The sequence below is a fragment of the Chlamydomonas reinhardtii genome, chromosome 12, assembly GCF_000002595.2.
Source record: "Chlamydomonas reinhardtii strain CC-503 cw92 mt+ chromosome 12, whole genome shotgun sequence".
NCBI lineage: Eukaryota > Viridiplantae > Chlorophyta > Chlorophyceae > Chlamydomonadales > Chlamydomonadaceae > Chlamydomonas > Chlamydomonas reinhardtii.
In genome coordinates, this window is record NC_057015.1 from 736,695 (window position 1) to 753,937 (window position 17,243).

The following is a 17,243-nucleotide window of genomic DNA, read 5'->3' on the forward strand; positions in this document are numbered from 1 at the left end:
TGGGCGTGTTCGTGCTGGACCGCGCGGCGCGGCTGCTGGAGACCTTGCACCGGGGCGAGGTGGGGCCGGGGCGGGGTGGGGTTGGGGGTGGGGTTGGGGTGGGTGGGCGGGAATAGGCAGGGCCGGGCCGCAAAGGCGGCGCTGGGTTGGGAAGAGCTGTGGCCGCGATGGTGGTTGTGGGTGACATGCGCTCGGTCCCTACGTTCCCAAGCTTCGAGAATATTAAACAGTTGCATTGTACGGACTGGTGAAATCACCCTGTGTGTGTACCTCCACTGCGGCGCCCTCCCCTTTCCTCCCCGCAGGAGGCCGAGGCGCTGTTCCGCCGCGTGCTGGCCGCCACCGAGGCCGCGCTGGGCGCCGACCACGCCCAGGCGCTAACCAGCGCAGCCAACCTGGCGTCGCTGCTGCAGGAGCACGGTGGGTACTGGGGCGGGTGCATGTGGCGGTGCGTGGCGGTGGGAGTGGCGGTGGGAGTGGTGGCAGGGGGCCGCAATGGGGGGTTGAGAACGTGCAGAGGGCTGAACCATCGCACCCGCCCACCCGCCCTCCCCATCACCTCTGCCTCGTCCCACACCCCGCAACACCAGACTTCCCGTGATCGCGCATTCAACCTTTCCAACCGCGTGGACGTAACGCGTTCAACCCCCCTACCGCACTCCCGCAGGCAAGCTAGAGGAGGCTGAGCCGCTGCTGCGCCGTGTGGCTGAGGGCTACGAGCGCGCCGCCGGCCCCACTGACCCCGAGACTGCGGCGGCGCTGGACGCCTGGGGCTTCGCGCTGCAGCAGCAGAGCAAGCACGTGAGCAGCCATAGGGGCCCGGGGGTCGGGGGTCAGGGTCGGGGTCTCACCCGTCGCCACACCTCAGCCCATCCACATGCACCACTGCTGGCAACTTAACACCCGCCCTGCACTCCCTGCCGGTCCCCCCCCCCCCGCCTGCTGCCCCTGCAGTCTGAGGCTGAGGGTGTGTTCCGCCGCGCGCTGACCGCCTACGAGGCCGCCCAGGGCGCCGACAGCCGCGAGGCGCTCACCGCCTCAAACAACCTGGCGCTGGCGCTGCGGCAGGCGGGCAGGCTGGACGAGGCGGAGCCGCTCTACAGGTGCGGGTGTCCACGGGTGGCATCAGCGGCGGGAGGGTTGGCTTAGCCTGTCCGGGCCCATCTGCCACGTGCCCGTCCCGTCGCTCACACGTCCCACCCACCCGCTCGCTCTTTTGCATTGCGTTCGGTTTAGTTTGGGCTGGTATCTACAACCCACTCACCCACCCACCCCGCCTCCCTCCCTCCCTCCTTCCCTCCTCCCCCGCACCCCAGGCGCGCACTGGCCGGCTACGAGTCGGCCCTGGGCGGCGACCACCCCGACACCCTGGGCGCCGTGAACAACCTGGCGCTGCTGCTCAAGGCGGCCGGCAGGCTGGAGGACGCGGAGCCGCTGTACAGGTGGGGGAGCGGGGGTGGGCGGGGTGTGCTGTGTGGGCAGGCAGGCAGCACACTGGGAAGAGCCGCTGGGTGCCCGTCTCCGTATGTGCATCCACGTGTGGAAAGACAAGGTTGCAAGGGTCCACACCGTAATGCGTGTGTAAAAGGGAACAGGTAACTGGGTGCGCCCATGCGGACAACCACCGCCCTCTGTCGACCCTTCGCTGGACCCCAACCCCACCCGGACCGCATCACTGGCCCACCCAACCCTCAGGCGCGCGCTGGAGGGCTGCGAGAAGGTGCTGGGCGCCCAGCACCCCGACACCCTGTCCGCACTCAACAACCTGGCGGCGCTGCTGCAGGCGCGGGGGCAGCTGGAGGAGGCGGAGCCGCTGTTCAGGTGGGGCCGGGAGCAGATCGAGGCCCGATGGGGTGTGCATGTGGGCGTGGATGGGGTTATGGAAATGGGTGGGTGGGTGGGCAGCGGGCGGTGTCCTGCAGCTGGGGGGTAGTGGGTGCTGCGGGGCTGCTGGTTCAGACTCCCTGCGTGAACGCCACCCAACCAAACCACCGCCCGAATCCTTCCTGCTCCCTCCGCTCCTTCAGGCGCGCTCTGGAGGGCCGCGAGTCCAAGCTGGGTCGGTCCCACCCCGACACGCTGGGCTCGGTCAACAACCTGGCAGTGCTGCTGCAGGCGCGCGACCAGAACGCAGAGGCAGAGCCGCTGTTCAGGTGAGGGCAGGGTTGGGTGGGGCGCGTGGGGCCGGGGGCTACCGGGCCAGATTGGAAGCCGGAGCTGGTGCAAGTGTGCGGCTGCCCGGCTGCAGCTGTGATTGTGGCCTGCAAATGCCCTCGCCACACGTCATCTCGCCACGTCACCTCAACACCCCAACCCGAACCCCGCACCCGCACCCGCAGGCGCGCTCTGGAGGGCTGGACGTCGGGCCTGGGCGAGGACCACCCGGACACCCTGACCGCGCAGTTCAACCTGGGCGTCATCCTGGAGGGGCTGGGCCGCAAGCCCGAGGCGCTGGTGCTGTACAAGGCGGAGGCGGCGGGTCGGGCGCGGCGCGGCGACACGGCGCGGGCGGAGCAGCGGCAGGAGCACATCACACGGCTGGAGGCGCAGCTGGCGGCGGAGTGAGGCCGCGAGGGCGGCGGAGGTGGTGAGGGGCCATGAGGGGCCGCGAGGGTGGCTGAGGCCGTAAAGGGCTGGGACTCGGAGCTTGAAGGTTACGCCATGGAGCTTGGAGCTTGGAGCTTGAAGCCTGAAGCTTGAGGTGTTGGTGTTGGTCGTGAGGTGGTGGTTGTGCGGTGGGGGTGCTTGCGAGCAGCAGGTGCAGCCGTGCAGGCAGGCGGCGCATAAGACGTACATGAACCCCCTTTCCAGTGATGGACTAGGAGGCTATTCCCGCGGACCTTCGGCGTCAGACGGTGGGCGTTGCGTGTTTTGGGGCTGAGCCCCCCGAGCGCAACGATTGTCAGCCCGTGCTTACAGACTGACTCATGACCTCCACGTCAGTGATGGACTCTACGTTGACCTCGGGTCTTTCCTCTTCGTGGCGAAGGGTGCTTGCCTTGATGACTAGTTTAAGCCCAGCGGACTCACATGTTTGACCGAAATGCAGATGTGGAGGGAGGGGCGTGGGAGCGGATAGGCGCGTGGGGCAGGGAGGCATTCAAGGGATGTGACAACGGATTTGTTGAGCTACCGTCAAATCGTCAATACGGGGCGGGTTGTATGGCTTGTCTGCGAGCGGCCAGGCGGGCATGGAGTGTAGCATTTCTTGAATACTCTAATCCAAGACAAGTGAGCTTCACATATAAAGGTGATTTCCCCCTGCTGGGAGGCCATGGGCTAGGGAGCAATGGAGCATGGGCGCAACGCGTTGCGCCGAGTGCTGCAGGCGCAAAGTGAGAACGGGGTTAAGGAATGTTCTGTGCGCGCTGAAGCGTGCTCGGGTTGGGTGCCTCCGGTACCTCGGACTGTGAGAGGAACATATGTGCTTACTGTATCCAAACGCGAGCGTGTGTGAGGGAGGCTTCGGGAGATGCTGACGCAGGTGGCGCCTCAACATACGCGGCCGGCACATGTCGAAGTGTCGCCCTAGACGAAGAGATGTGATCCATGTTTGACAAGATGACTGCTGGAAAGCAACTTACAGAATTGTACATACAGATCCCAATGGAATTGGTCCAAGCCAGGCTTGCCCCACGGACTTGCTCCCTGATCCGCCATTGCCTCAGCCACCGCTGGTCGCACACAGCACGTGAGCCCGCGCAGCCCAGCTTCAAAGCATCTCTGTCGTCACACATCCTCTTGCGCATCCTGACACATCACCGCCAGCATATGTAGCTGCATGATACGACAGTCCTTGGTAGCTCACGCACTGCTTCCATCCTGCATAACTGCACGCTGCACTCCACACATGCCGACGCAATTGCTGCGCCCGCACCAGGGGTGCGCACGGGACCCCGATTCCTCAGCCCGTCCTCGGGACTGTACCCCATCCCCGCCTCAACCTCCTGCACCTCCTGACCTGTGTCCTGACCTCCCGTCAACTCCACAACCTGACCGACATCCACACGCACCCCTTCCACACGGCCCCCACCAATGCCGTTCACCCACTCCCCACTCCGCCCCACCATCTTCCCCTCAGTGCTTGGCCGCCGCCTGCTGCTGCTGCTGCTGCTGCTGCCGCTGGTGCCATGCCACCACGTCATCGTACGCCAGCTTGCCACCAAAGATGTCCAGCGCACTGCCCACCGTAATGTCCACCCGCCCGCCGCCAGCCGCCCGCACACGCTCCAGATCCTCCAGGGTGCGCGCGCCGCCCGCGTACGTGACCGGGATGGGCGACCACTCGCCCAGCACCCGCACCTGCAGAGGTAGGGGCATTGCGTGTTGTGCAGTTGGGCGTTAAGGGCGGGCTTGGCGATACACGGATCCCCTAAGTTGCCACACTTTTGCTCACACGCGCCCTAATAGTTCCCCTTAGGTCCCGACACCCCTCTACCCCAACACCGGCACTCCTCCCGCTTCCACCTCCCTGCTTGCCGTTTCTTCCGCCCTTTTCACCTCTTCCCTTCCCTTTCATCCGTTCCCCAGCCCCCCTCCACCTCCCCGGTCTCTTACCAGCTCCTCGTCGATGCCCAGCTGCATGCCCTCCACATCCACACCGTGAACCTGCACAACAGGAAGGCGGGGCGGGAGAGGGGCCCGTGCACATTAGGTGCGAGGGAGGGGCGACACGAGAAGAGGGGAGCCAAGCGGGTGGGCAGCGAGCCGAAGGCAGCGGACACCGACATCTTCGCATCACACCGGCCCCCGCCCACTTCCTCCGTCCCTGCTGCGCCCGGCCCTCGCCCAACCTGTGCTCTCCACCCCAAACCCTACCCCAGTACCCGACCCCTACCAGGAACTCGTCGCAGGACGCCGCCAGCTCCGCCAGTGTCTCCTCACTGAGCGACAGGGTGCTGAACTTCTGCCACCTGCGACCACACATAGTCACGGCGTCATGTGCCACAACCTGGGAGCCTGGCGCCGCCACTCCCCTCTCGGGCTCCCCAACCCCGTCTGATCCCCTCCGTTCCCATGCAGCATACACCAAGGCTCTTGGTCGACTGGCCCCCTGACAATCTTATGCAGGCCCGCACGCACCGCACGCGGCCTATGCCCCTGCACCACCCGGCCTCAGAGCCCCTCGCCGCCGCCCTCGGCCCCAGCGCGCCCCTCCCTCACCTGTCCGTGACCACCCAGTACTTGCCGTCCCGCTGGCGGCAGCTGAGGTCCAGCACTAGCCGCTGCTTGCCAACCAGCTTCACCTGCGCGGGGCCGGAGCAACACACGAGCATGAGAGCAGCACGAGCATGAGAGCAGCACGAGCATGAGAGCAGCACGGGCATGAGAGCAGCAGGGGCGCATGTGCACGCTGTGCCCGTTGTGCCTGTTCCCGGACAGCGCGATGCACTTGTTGGCGGCGCACAGCTCTCCCTCAAGCGGCATCCCACGCCGCACCTCTAGGCGTCTCATGCGTGCCGAGCCGTCTGACAAGGCCTCCCCGCCACACCCCATCACCACTCTGGCCGGCTTGACCCCATCCACCCCGCGGCCCTCACGGTCCCCACCAGCTGCTTGAGCCGCTCCTCCTCCAGGCGGCCCTCACGGAACACGTAGCTGGTCACAATGACGTGGCTGGCACCCGCGTCCAGGTACTGCATCGCGTTGTCGCACGTGACGCCGCCGCCCATGTGCAGGCCGCCGGGCCAGGCACGCAGGGCCTCCAGAGCCGTCTGCCTGCAAGGCGGTGCGGGGAACAGGTGGGCTTGCGAGGTGAGGAGCAGAAAGGGGGACAGAGGGGAGTGCGCGCATGCGGAGGCCCCTGACGCGGCCCGCGGCGGGGCCCCACTCGCCGACTTGCCGGCGGTGCTGCCCTCCGCCTCGCGCGACGACAATCAGGTGTCCGCTCGGCCACCCGCCGCACCCCACCCGCCCACGAGCCGCTTTGCGCCCTCTGCTCTCCTTCTGAGCCTATACCACCCTCCCTTGGTTCTTAGTCTCCTTCACTCGAGTTTAGGTCAAGCCTAACTCCACACATAACGCCACTCGCCAGCCGCCGCCCTCACTTGCTGGCGTCGTCGGCTCCCAGCATGATGACGTGGCCGCCCGCCAGCCCGTCCCGCCGGTACAACTCGCTGTACCAGGAGCTAGGCTTGTCCGACACGAAGTTGGTCTTGAGCTCGGCGGCGCCGGAGCTGGAGGAAGCGGTGCGGCGTGGGATGGGCAGGTGGCATTGAGGAAGGTGGAGCTGTCAGACTGCGTTGTGAGGCCTTGCCCTAATTGTGGCAGGCGCCTAGAGCGCGTGTGGAAGAGCGAGAGGAAGTGCTAGAGTGTGCTTGTGCGTAGGGGTCGTGTAATCGGCAACACTTTTGGAAGCTGTGCGGTCGGCAGCCCTGCAGGGCCGGGTGGTGCCAAAGCCCGCCGCACACACGCCTGCCCCGCCCCACCTGCCGCTGTCGGGGAGGTCCTTCAGCGTGGAACCCACAATCTGCTTGACCTTCCCCTGCATGACATGATGCCAGTTGGTAAGCCGACGGCTGCTGCATGAAGGAAGGACCGCGAGCAGTCCTGGTGCACCTTGTGGATGTCGATGCACGGCCGGAAACGAATTGCGCCCGCATTGCTAGTGCTTGCTACGGGAGTAGACGTAGCTGATGTAGAGACCGCCGAGCCCCGAGCGGGGCCGATCGAATTTGGGGCAAGCATTTGGCGAGTGTTCTGTAAGTTCAGGGCGGCGGCCTTCAACCCCTATCACTATATCTGTAGAGGCAGCACAACTGAATTGGTGAAGCAAGCAGACAAGTAGCGAGAGGCCCGCAAGTGGAAAGCGAGCCCCATGCGAGGCTCGTTCAAAGCCGAGCTGTTTTTGGAACATTGACGAAGTCAGCCGAAACCGTGATGCCCACCAACTCTCAACTCTAGCAGAATTGCTTACCAACGTGCTCACAGCTACAGTTGGTGACAGGCCCACAGCGCCCAGAAGGGCGCGCGAAGAGCCTAAATGCGTCGCGCCAAACGCAAACCTGGCTTAGCGGCCACAACAGCGTCAAATGATTGCTCATATAACACTTAGACATAAGTTGGAGTGTGTGGAGGCCCTGAGCGGCACCAAGGCTGGGCGCACGAGACATGGAGGACGCGAAGACTATCCGTTACGTGTCTAAGGACCCCATCCAAAACCTCAAAATCCGCGTGACATTATGGCGACTCAGTGTCCAGAAGTCCAAGGCCACGCTGAACAACCCGGGCGCTGTCAACCAGGTGAGAAGCGTCAGGAACCGTGGGCAGTCCCTCGCCCGCGCGCTACTCCACTCCTCGCCCACGGCCTCATATCCTACGTTCACAACTCGCTTAATGCCCTCTCACAGACCCAGGCAGCTGCTCAGGCTGCTCTGCAGTCGCAGCAGGCGCAGGCCATGCTCCAGCAACACGCGATGCAGCAACAGCAACTCCTGATGCAGCAGCAGGCGGGCATGCCATTCCCACAGCCACTACCGGCCCAGGTGTTTGTTGGACCTGACGGGCGGCCATTCATGCTACCCCCTGGAACAGCGCCGCCGCCAGGAGCGGTTCCCGCGCCGCCTGAGATGGCCGCAGCCGTGCTTGCGGCTCAACCTCCCGCCGCACCTGCCGGGCCGCCGGGCCAGGTCTTCATTGGGCCTGATGGCCGGCCATTCCTGCTGCCTCCAGGCATGGCGCCGCCGCCCGGGGCAGTGCCTGCGCCGCCCGAAATGGCGGCAGCTATCCTCGCGCAACAGCCCCCTGCCCCTGCACCGGCCGTGCCGATGGCCGCGGATCCCATGGCCGCCGCGGCGGCGGCGCAGGCGGCAGCCATGGCGGCCGCCGGGCAGGTGCCCGCGGCGGGCACGGGGGTGGGCGCGGCGCAGGCGCAGTACGTCGACCCGCAGCAGCAGGCGGCCATGCTGCAGCAGCAGCAACAGCAGGCGACGGCGCTGGGGCAGCAGCAGCAGGCGCTCCTGCAGCAACAGCAGCAACAGGCGGCGGCGGCCGTGCAGGCACAGGCGCAAGCCGCGCAGGCGCAGGCGCAGCAGGCACACCAGGGGCAACAGGGGCAACAGGCGCAGCAGGGGCAGGGGCAGCCCATGCCCCAGCCGCTTCCACCCCAGGGTGCTGCCCAGCCGCAGCCGTTCCAGCCACAGCCGCCGCCGCCCCGTCCCGCACAGGCGTTGGGCGAGTCGGTGGACCTCACGCGGAGGGGCGGCACCGGGGGCGGCAGCAGCGGTGGTGGCGCGCCGCCCTCACGCACGGCCTCTATCGGATCCGTCCGCGCGCTTGGCGGCACTGCAGGCGCCGCGGTCGGCAGCCGCAGCGGCCGCGCCCGCATGGCTTCAGTGCCAAGCTCTTCTCTGCTGGAGTTGACCAGCGCAGCAGCGGCAGCGGCAACGACGACAACAGGCGGAGCAGCAGCTGGAGCAGGAGGGGCAGAAGGGCAACATACCGGCACGGGGGTACGCGCAGCGGGGCTGACGGCGTCGCCAGCGGCGTCAGGGCCGACGCCGGCGGGCTGGGGCGGGTCGGTGGTGGGGTTTCCGCCCGCGTCCTCGGACCCTTTCGCTATGCTGGGGCCGGGGCCGAACCCGCCACGGAGGCGTTTTGGCCGAGCCATCGGCGAGGGTAAGTGCGTGGAAAATCCGGTGGTTTTTGGGGTGCTGGGATAGGGCTCGCGAGCCTGGCAGGGGGGCAGGAAGAGAGTCAATTGAAGCACACACGGTGCTAATGGTCCGCCTGCGCGTTGTGGGTTACTTTGAGCCAAGAGTCATTGTGTGATCGCGTAGCAACACACAATGCCCCATCGTGCCGCAGCCGACGAGGACGGCGCAGACGGCGGCATCCCAGCCGCCGGTGACGCCGCCGGCGCCCCTGCCGCCGCCACCGGCACCGCCGAGCCTGCCGGCGGCGCCCGCCAGGCCCGCCGCCGCCGCGCCGGCCGCCTCGGCGACGACCAGGCTGGCGATGCCGCCGCCGCAGGCGGCGACCCCAACGCCGCTGCCGGCGCAGGCGCCGACCCAGCCCAGGCGGCCGCTGCGCAAGCCGCCGCCGCCGCCGCTGCTGCCGCGGCTGCGCCGCCCGGCCTGGGCATCCTACCCCAGGAGGTAGCCAAGGTGGTGCCGTACGGGACACTGGGTGCGGAGGCACGCATGGCGGCCACTGGCGAGCCGCCCGAGGTGCCGCCTACCACACCCGTACACCTGCGTAAGCGCAGGGCAGGTCGTGGGGCACAAAAGGCAGGGCAGGGCAGTGTGGGGGACGCTCAAACCGAAGCAAAAGAATGCGGGAGGGGCAGGGCAGGTGTCGCTGTCAGGCTTGACACAGCCCCTCGGCTTCCTGCTACATGTGTGCACCGTACGCAGTTCCTGAGAAGTTCAGCACCAGCCGTGTGTTCGGCTGGCAGGAGAAGGTGTACAGCAGGTCGGAGATTGCCGCGGCGCAGGTGAGGAGGTCAGAGATGGCGGCTTGGAGGGCATGGAAGGCATGCGGTTGCAGAGCGGGAGGGCGTGGTCGTGTTGTCATCGACACGAATCCTTGTTTCCGCACGCATTGGGGTTAAGACACACCTTCTTTAGTCTATCGGCAAACCTGTGTTCTGTTTGCTCAACCCCATCTCCATTATCGCTGCCCGCACAGGCCGCGGCCGTCGCTGCCGCCCAAGCCGCGGGTCTGCCGCTGCCGCCCGGCGCTGTCACCGGGGTCACGGGCGCCCCCGGAATGCCTCCCGGCATGGCGCCCCCGGGCGGCCCCGGAGCCCCCGGCACTGACCCCAACAACCCCCAGCAGCAGCAGCAGCGAGTGAACAAACGTATGCAGGCGTTTGGATCCAGTAGCAACGTCCTCAACAAACAGTTGGTGAGTCAAGTGCGTATGCACCGGAGGATAACAAAACGAAGCCCCTCCATATGTGTGTTTGTGTGCGTCCGGAGTTGTTTTAATCTCCGTCTTGCTGTTTTTTTCTACGCTTGGGGGCTTGAGTTTGGGTGCCTAGCGTTGAAGCAATCCTTATGTGGCGGAGGTAGCACCGGGGTCATCGGCACCTGCCAGCTGATGCTGAGCGCGCGTAAGAGCGCCTGTGGGCATGCCACTGCAACCAGCCCTGCCTACCAAGCCCTAACCCTCGCCGCTCCCTCCCGCCGCTCCCTCCCGCCGCTCCCTCCCGCCGCTCCCTCCCGCCCTGCCCCCGCCCTGCCCTCCCCCCGCCAGGACCCGCGCACGCCCGGCTCCATCCTGTTCACGTACGTGCAGACGGACGAGTTCTGCGACAGCCAGGAGCTGGGCCGCGCCGTGACCACCTCGCCATACGAGGAGGAGAACCTGCTGGTGAGGGGGTGGGAGGGAGGGAGGGAGGGAGGGAGGGAGAGCTAGCGCGGAGGGAGGGAGGGGGGAGAGCTAGCGCGGAGGAGGGAGGGAGGAAGGGAGGGAGGGAGGGAGGAGCGGGGAGAGGGTGGGGGAGTGAATACTCCAAACCTGCTTGAACCTGACGTGTCGCAGGTACGGAGGCTTGCGTGTGTAACGGGGTCAACTTGCTCACTCCCTGCTGCCCCTGTCCCTGCCTCTGCCTCCTCCCGCCTCCCCCTCCTGCAGGTGTCCAAGCTGCTGTCCAACCCCAAGGGCCGGGCGCAGGTGCTCACCTTCCGCTCCATGTATGTCATGGCGGACCTGGGCGACGAGGGAGACGTCAGCGGAGCCAACTGCAAGGTGCGGGGAGGCAGGGGCGGCGGGATGGGGGGCGGGCGCAATTGTGTGTGTAGAGGGAGGACAAGGAAGTATCTAAGGAGGCACACAGTGGGCTCCCACGTTGGGCTCCCGAGCTGCTTAAATGCGCAACATATGCACCCCATGCCGTGTACCAAAGTCGAGCACACACAGTCCCTTGCTCAGCCAGTAAGGTGCGGTGCCTCATCCCTTCGCACGCACATACACACCCACGTGCCCACGCGCTCCCTGCCAGGTGCTGGTGTCGGTGCGCGTGTACCCGGACGGCTCATTCGACATGTGCCCGGGCTTCTCGCGGCCCGGCTTCAAGTACCGCTTCGAGGACGACCACGGTGAGGCGGCGGGTGGAGCGGGCCAGCAGCAGCAGCAGTAGCACCTTTGCTGCATGGTGCACGCACGGTGTCCGGCCTCCCCCTTTGTGCCTTTCTCAACACACCCACACACATATACACACACACCCATATCTCTCACGGCGCGCAGGCGGCATCTTCGAGTACAGTGTGGACAACGCCTCCGCCGCCGACGTGCCCAGCCTGGAGCGCCGCGCCGCCAAGCTGGAGCGGGCGGTGGTGGCGCGCGCCGAGGAGCTGAGGAGGGCGGCGCTGAAGAGCGACTTCGAGCCGCCGCCGCGTGAGTGGTGATGAGAGATGCCGGTGCCGGTGGTGGGGGTATGGGATTGGGATCATCGCACATCTGGGGCGGCGCGAGGGCGACCCTGCCGCGACCCCACGTGCCCTTGATGCTCCTGCTCCTCACGCGTACCCCTGCCCGCTTCTCCGCTCCTCCTCCCTCCTCCTCCTCCCTTTGCCCTCCTGCAGCCGGGCAGTGTGTGCGGCTGCTGCTGCTGGGCGACATCCTGGCGGCCGCCGACTTCCCTCGCGACCGGCTGTACGTGGAGTACGCGGTGCGCTGGGACCCGGAGGCCTGGGACCTGGTCACGGCCTGGCCGCAGCAGGAGCCGGGCATTGTGCAGGTGAGCAGCGCGCATGGGGCCGGGGGTGGTGGCGACAGTGGGGTTAGGCCGGGAGCAATGCACATGGTGTCGGTGCACGTGCTGATGTGAGCGAGTCCAGCAGCAGAACCGAACATAGCTTCTTCCCTCGGCGGTTCGCCGTCCCGTCACTTAGCCGCACGCTGCACCATGCCCAAACTGCATTCCGTTCCATCCCTGCCCTCGCCGCCCTCCCCAGGGCGTGACGCACATCAGCCGCACCACCAGCTACCCCGCCGACCCCGCCCGCCTGCTGCCGGCCCGCGACGTGGCGCACCTGAACCACCCGCTGGAGCTGGAGTGGGTCAGCCGCGGGGGGCCGCCGCCCGCAGCCAACAAGCTGCCGGCCATGTTCTTCCAGGTGAGGCAGGAGGGAGCCTCAGGCTGGGGAGGTGGGGGAGGCGGGCGCGGGCACATGTGCGCCGTACACGGGAAAGGGAACCGCACCGACTCGGTGACACATGGTGTGTGTTGTCTTGAAAGGCTATGGCGGTGATGACCAGCGCGAGGCTGGCAGCTGCATTGCTCTCTCCACGTCCTCCCGTCCCCGAGCCTGTACAGGCACCCCCAACACCGCCGTTGCCTCTTCTGCTGCCACTGCACATCTTACTCACCGCTCATGCATCCCTCCCTCCCTGCCTCCCTCCCTGCCTCCCTGCCTCCCCCTGCAGGTGTGCACGCTGGACAAGCTGAACCGCTACACCAGCCAGGGCTACGGCTGGCTGGCGCTGGCGGACGCGGGCGTGCCGGGGGCGGCCACTCACCGGGTCAAGACATGGAGGCCGCTGGGTAGGCGCGCCGGGGTGGGGTGGGCGGGCGGACTGCGCAGTGGGCTGAGCGACGGGGGCATGGAGCGCGGCTGAGGCAGGGCTGGGGCGATCATTTCTGGATCAGCCATCAATATAGGATCGTCCCAACAACCCCACCGAGTGTTACCGCACTCCACCGCCCACGCACGCGCCGCACCCCCAACCTCCCCGCCACCTCCGCCCAGGCACCATCCGCGACAAGCGCAATGAGTTCTTTGTGGGCGGCAGTGCCGAGCTCAACGACCTAGCCTACCTCACCACCCCCAGCGGCTTCAACGGGCGCATCTTAAACAAGTACGGCTTCAAAACCGAGAGCGTGGGCGCACTCAAGGTGAGAGCGCGGGCGTTTGGGCGGGGCTTGGGGTTGGAGAAAGGGGAGGGAGGTGCCATGGGCGGGTTGCACTGCACGCCCCGGTGTGCTAGACGCAAAGGACGGCGTGTGACAGGGCACCAGAAATCTTGCCCAGCACGGCAGTTCCGTTGCGTTACGCCCATGCACACACCTGCAGTACGTCCGGGGGGGTGAGGGATTGCCCGCGCATCGGCTGGTCCCTGAAATATTCCGTGTGCTGGACTCCTCTCACGCTCCCTTGTTCACACGCTCTCTCTCTCTCACACACACACACACGCACACACACGCACACACACACACACACACACGCACACACACACACACACACACGCCGCTGGCTCCTGTGGTCCCCAGGTGCGCCTCAACACGGTGGCTCAGCGCTTCAACCCGGACGCGGAGGAGGGGCTGGGGCGGGGCGGCCGCCGCTCGCGCTCGCCCTCGCCCGGCCGCGTGCCGCTGGGCCCCTCGGCGGCGGCGGCCAAGCGCAACCAGAAGAAGGACATGAGCCTCAAGGTGCGGCAGTGTGGCAGTACGGTGCGGCAGCGCCGCAGTGGCGGTGGCAATGACAGTGGCAGCGGCAGCGGGGGCTCGAGGAGGTAGCGGGATGCAGCGCTTGGGACCTGATTCTGATGTTAGAACCTCGCTGTGCGCCTACTGCCCTCCATAGCTCCATTGCACATGGCCTGACACGACCTCCGGCGGCTGACCTCACTCCCACCTTGAGTAATTATGAAGGTCATCCCACCCCCACCCCCCTCTTCGGTACATCCTGTGTCGCTTGTCCATACATCCTTGCAACCTCCCACCACCTCTCTCCCGCCAGATGGTGGTGGAGCGCGCGCGGCAGCGGCTGCGTGAGGCGCGCGGCGACGAGGTGCCGGACGCGGCGCCGGGGGCGGCGGCGGACGTGGGCGTGCGGCCGGGGCTGGTGGCGGAGGCGCCCACCATCGTGGTGCACCCGCAGGTGGGGGGTGAGGGTCAGCGCTTTGGGTGGGGTGTCTTTCCACAGAAAACAATGGGCGAGACCGTGGTTAACGGGGCGCACGATAGGGTTTCGCAAGCGGATGCGAACATGAGTTGCAGGGCTGTGGGTAACAAGGCGTTGAGGCCCGCGAGGCTGCCGGGTATGTGTTTCCAGCCTTCACCACGCCCTTCTGCCGGTATCTATTGTGCTGAGAACTGCGCACCTGCTCAAGGAGTGTGTGACGCTGTGTTTGTCTTTGAACCCGGCGCGCAGGACGCGGCGGTGGCGGAGGAGGGCACTGTGCGGTTCAAGGTCGTGGCGCGGGTGAGAGGGTGGCAGCCTGGAGGGCCCCCTGAGAAACGATTTAACTGCGTTGCCCGCTGCACAGTGTGCACACATGACCTGGCCGCCCCACCAGCTCGATGCCACGCAGGCCGACTCCCACCACTCCCGCCACTCCCGGCCCCCCCCCCCTTACCACCCCTTTCACCTCCCCCCCCCCACTCCAGGGCCTGCCTCCGCTCAAGTACGAGTGGTACCGGGACGACCGCCGCCTGCTGGCCGCCACTGCAGACCAGCCCGAGCTCATCCTGGTGCAGGTGGGGGTTGTAGATACCATTGGGGGAGAGAGAGCAGGGGGGGGAACAGGTGCATGGGGCGGCAGGAGCGGCAGATGCGTCTGGCGGTGGGAGTGGGCGGGGTGGCGGGCGGCTGCAGTCGCGTGGGGGGAGGGTGGACACGGAGCGGGTCGTAAGGATCCGCGCCGGCGGCCGTGCAGCGTTCATCAAAGGAGGGCAAAGCCATGCGCTCATGTCTCATGTGTGTCCGCCGTCATCCTGCTCCCCCCGCTCTCGCTTGACTCGTGACTCTCGCTTGACTCCTGGCCCTGTCTCCTATCCTTGCCACCGCCACCCCGCCCTCCCACCTCCCTCATGTTCACGGTGTTCTTGTCTTTTCACGGGACCGATGCAAGCAACCACCGCCCCACGTGTTTTCTAACTAACAGAGAACAAACCAAGCAACCCCCCTGCCCCGCTGCAGGCCTCCCTGGAGAACGAGGGCGCCTACTACTGTCAGGTGTCCAACAAGGACGGCTCAGTCAACAGCTCCAAGGCCAACCTCACAGTCACACGCGCCGCGCGAGTCAGCAGGGCCACTGCGGGAGACGCCGCCGGCGGCGAGGTGCGCGCAGGCGGGCGTGCGCGAGGGCGGTTGGGGGCAGCAGACGGTGACACTGACAACCTCCGTTCGTGTCGCCTTCGCACCTTGCAACCCGAAGCCATTGCGATAGCTGAGATCCGCATTGTCCGGTGCACTGATCAGCGCTTGTGACCCTGTGATGCTGGTATTATCTCCCATCATCGCAGGGCTCGGGGCGCACTCCGCCTCGGCCGCCGCGCAACCGCGGCGCCTCCGTCACCTCCCCGGGCAGCAGTGCCGGCGGTGCAGCCGTTGGCGGCGGGCGTGTGGGCGGAGCGCGCATGTCGCGCCTCGCCAGGCTGGACGCAGCGGCCGCGACGCCCGGCACCCGCGGCACCAGTGTGGACGGCGGCTCGGAGGGCGGCGTGAGCAACACAGGTGCCTCGGACTTGGGGGCGCCTGGCGGCGGCGCCGACCTCCCGCCGCTGCCGCCGCCGCCGCCGCAGCTGGCGCCGGTTGTGACTGGGGCCGCCCCGGTGCCCGCGAGCGAGGCGCCCTTGCCGCCACTGCCGCCGCCCGCGATGCCGCCCGCCCCAGGTGCGCGGCACCGTATGCCTGAAGCCGCCCGCGCTGCTGCCCTCGCGGGCGCCAGCTGCGTGCACACCACCTCCCTGGCTGGCTCCCTCGCGGCTGAAAACAAACCACACACCGCCCTCTCCGCCACTCATGAACCCGGGTCCATAGGAGCAGGCGCTGCAGAGGGCTTCCGCAAGCGGCCCCCACGTGGGCCCTCCGGCAGCGGCGCTGCTCCCCTGCCGCCGCCTGCGCCAGCTGCTGGCAGCGAGATCGAGGAAATTGTCCGGGAGGTGGAGGAGGTGGTGGAGGCAGTGCCGCGCCCCATCGCACGGCAGGGCTCAGGTGCGCATGCGGTGTAACGCTGAATGCGGGTTGCTGCGACACACCTGCCCGTCTCATCCACGTGAGCAGTACAGTCGGCGCGTACGCGCAGGCCCAAGCAGGCAGTGACACGGCCGGGTCTTGCGAGCTAGGCAGGGGTGGCGGCGTGGCGCCGCACGTGACCACCTGCACATACCCATGCCCGTGCGCACCTGCACATGCCCATGCCCGTGCCCTTGCAGCTGCTGGGCCTGCAGCGGCTCCTGCGCCAGCGGCCTCGGGGCCAGCGGCCGCGGTGCCGCCCAAGGCCGCGCCCAAGGCGGCGGCGGCGGCAGATGACCTTGAGGCTGAGGACATTGAATGAGACAGTGTGGAGGTGCCGCCGTGGCGGAACATGGCTGCGGCACTGGTGGCGAGGCAAAGGCAGATGGAGGCAAGGGCGAGGTGTGGAGCATGAGGGGGCGGCAATGCGGCAGTGTGTAGCTGGCGAGTGGCCGCTAGTGAACCCGGAAGGGATGTGTATGAGTTTGTGTAGGTACTGCATGCGTGGGCGTCAGTGGGCAGTCGTCAGCGCGTGATCATTCCAGGGAAGCTTGCCAGCTGTAAGCTGCCGTGACCGCATGCAAGGTAGTCGAAGTCATATGATACACAGCCGAAGAGTGTATGAGGAGCAACATGGAAACGTGTCAGGAGGAGGGGTTTGAAAATTCAGCTCATGCGGCAGCGGCTGGGCACATTGGCTGCAAGAGTCACAGCTGCCATCGCAGCAAGCAACGTTTGCACCTGTACCGTAATGTTTGCCACTTTAGTGCATGTTGGGGCGCTTGGCTGAGGGACTGAGGCGCTGTTAACCCTTGTTACCCTACCGTACGGACCTCACGTATGTGCGGCCTTCACTCAACGTATGTTGAGCAGCAGTGCCAATCAGCCAACCAGGCTGTGCGCAAAACCCGAACATTACGGCGCTTCGGCATACTAACACGACAGCATCGGCACTTCAATGATACTATCTTTTGTATCTATACTGTAGCGGTATGGTGTGGGAAGTCAGCGGCATATGCCGAGTCCCTGCACGCAAGCACATGCCGCTTCCGCAATCCGCACGCGCTGTAAGAAGTTGGTCAGGCGAAATGGCGCTCACAATGGGTATTACAGGGCGCTTGGTGGAGAAGCGCCCTTCAGGGGCTGTGGCGGGAAGCCCACGTAGACCCCCTCAGTCCTCCGTCCTCACGCCAATAAGCTCGAACTGCACAGGGGGCGCGCGCGGGCACAGGCCATCATGTCGGTGGTTACAGGATGGTGCCAAGTCATGGCGGGCGCACAACCGTTCCTAGGCTGAGAGGCAATTAGAGTTCAACTACTTTTGAGCTACACATAGCA

General features: G+C 66.6%; 3 protein-coding genes across 3 annotated transcripts in view; 2 read left to right on the forward strand and 1 right to left on the reverse strand.

Annotated features, from left to right (window-relative positions):
• The window catches only part of CHLRE_12g495250v5 (uncharacterized protein), a 5,504-nt gene extending 1,885 nt beyond the window's left edge, over positions 1-3,619 (forward strand). The window contains exons 4-11 of the mRNA XM_043067988.1: positions 1-59; positions 306-420; positions 668-801; positions 955-1,103; positions 1,317-1,442; positions 1,696-1,821; positions 2,028-2,153; positions 2,340-3,619. The exon at positions 1-59 is cut by the window's left edge and continues 229 nt beyond it. Coding sequence (XP_042917987.1) covers positions 1-59; positions 306-420; positions 668-801; positions 955-1,103; positions 1,317-1,442; positions 1,696-1,821; positions 2,028-2,153; positions 2,340-2,565 — 1,061 coding nt within the window. The 3' untranslated portion in view covers positions 2,566-3,619. The remainder of the gene's footprint in view (positions 60-305; positions 421-667; positions 802-954; positions 1,104-1,316; positions 1,443-1,695; positions 1,822-2,027; positions 2,154-2,339) is intronic.
• Positions 3,620-3,621: 2 nt separating this feature from the next.
• CHLRE_12g495300v5 (uncharacterized protein) lies at positions 3,622-6,767 on the reverse strand. Its single transcript, XM_001700473.2, has 8 exons — positions 6,559-6,767; positions 6,429-6,484; positions 6,048-6,176; positions 5,550-5,718; positions 5,164-5,246; positions 4,838-4,913; positions 4,558-4,608; positions 3,622-4,302 (listed from the first exon to the last, which is right to left on the reverse strand). Exons 1-8 carry the CDS (start codon positions 6,685-6,687, stop codon positions 4,078-4,080), a joined length of 918 nt encoding a protein of 305 aa, XP_001700525.1. The 5' UTR covers positions 6,688-6,767; the 3' UTR covers positions 3,622-4,077.
• Positions 6,768-6,867: 100 nt separating this feature from the next.
• On the forward strand, positions 6,868-17,199 carry CHLRE_12g495350v5 (uncharacterized protein). Its single transcript, XM_043067989.1, has 21 exons — positions 6,868-7,242; positions 7,350-8,616; positions 8,806-9,195; positions 9,354-9,433; positions 9,628-9,846; positions 10,198-10,314; positions 10,579-10,692; positions 10,946-11,042; positions 11,191-11,340; positions 11,529-11,683; positions 11,901-12,062; positions 12,373-12,490; positions 12,696-12,841; positions 13,217-13,375; positions 13,686-13,826; positions 14,100-14,150; positions 14,336-14,425; positions 14,868-15,008; positions 15,194-15,563; positions 15,711-15,884; positions 16,106-17,199. Exons 2-21 carry the CDS (start codon positions 7,398-7,400, stop codon positions 16,225-16,227), a joined length of 4,215 nt encoding a protein of 1,404 aa, XP_042917988.1. The 5' UTR covers positions 6,868-7,242; positions 7,350-7,397; the 3' UTR covers positions 16,228-17,199.
• The last annotated feature ends 44 nt before the right edge of the window (positions 17,200-17,243 follow it).

Coding starts and splice junctions, on each gene's coding strand:
- CHLRE_12g495300v5 (XM_001700473.2), bottom strand. CDS start 6,687: ATGCTTGCCCCAAATTCGATCGGCCCCGCTCGGGGCTCGGCGGTCTCT. Junction 5,719..6,047: donor GGAGCCGACGACGCCAGCAA/GTGAGGGCGGCG, acceptor ACCGCCTTGCAG/GCAGACGGCTCTGGAGGCCC. Junction 4,303..4,557: donor TGGGCATCGACGAGGAGCTG/GTAAGAGACCGG, acceptor CTACCTCTGCAG/GTGCGGGTGCTGGGCGAGTG.
- CHLRE_12g495350v5 (XM_043067989.1), top strand. CDS start 7,398: ATGCTCCAGCAACACGCGATGCAGCAACAGCAACTCCTGATGCAGCAG. Junction 8,617..8,805: donor TGGCCGAGCCATCGGCGAGG/GTAAGTGCGTGG, acceptor ATCGTGCCGCAG/CCGACGAGGACGGCGCAGAC. Junction 11,043..11,190: donor CCGCTTCGAGGACGACCACG/GTGAGGCGGCGG, acceptor CACGGCGCGCAG/GCGGCATCTTCGAGTACAGT.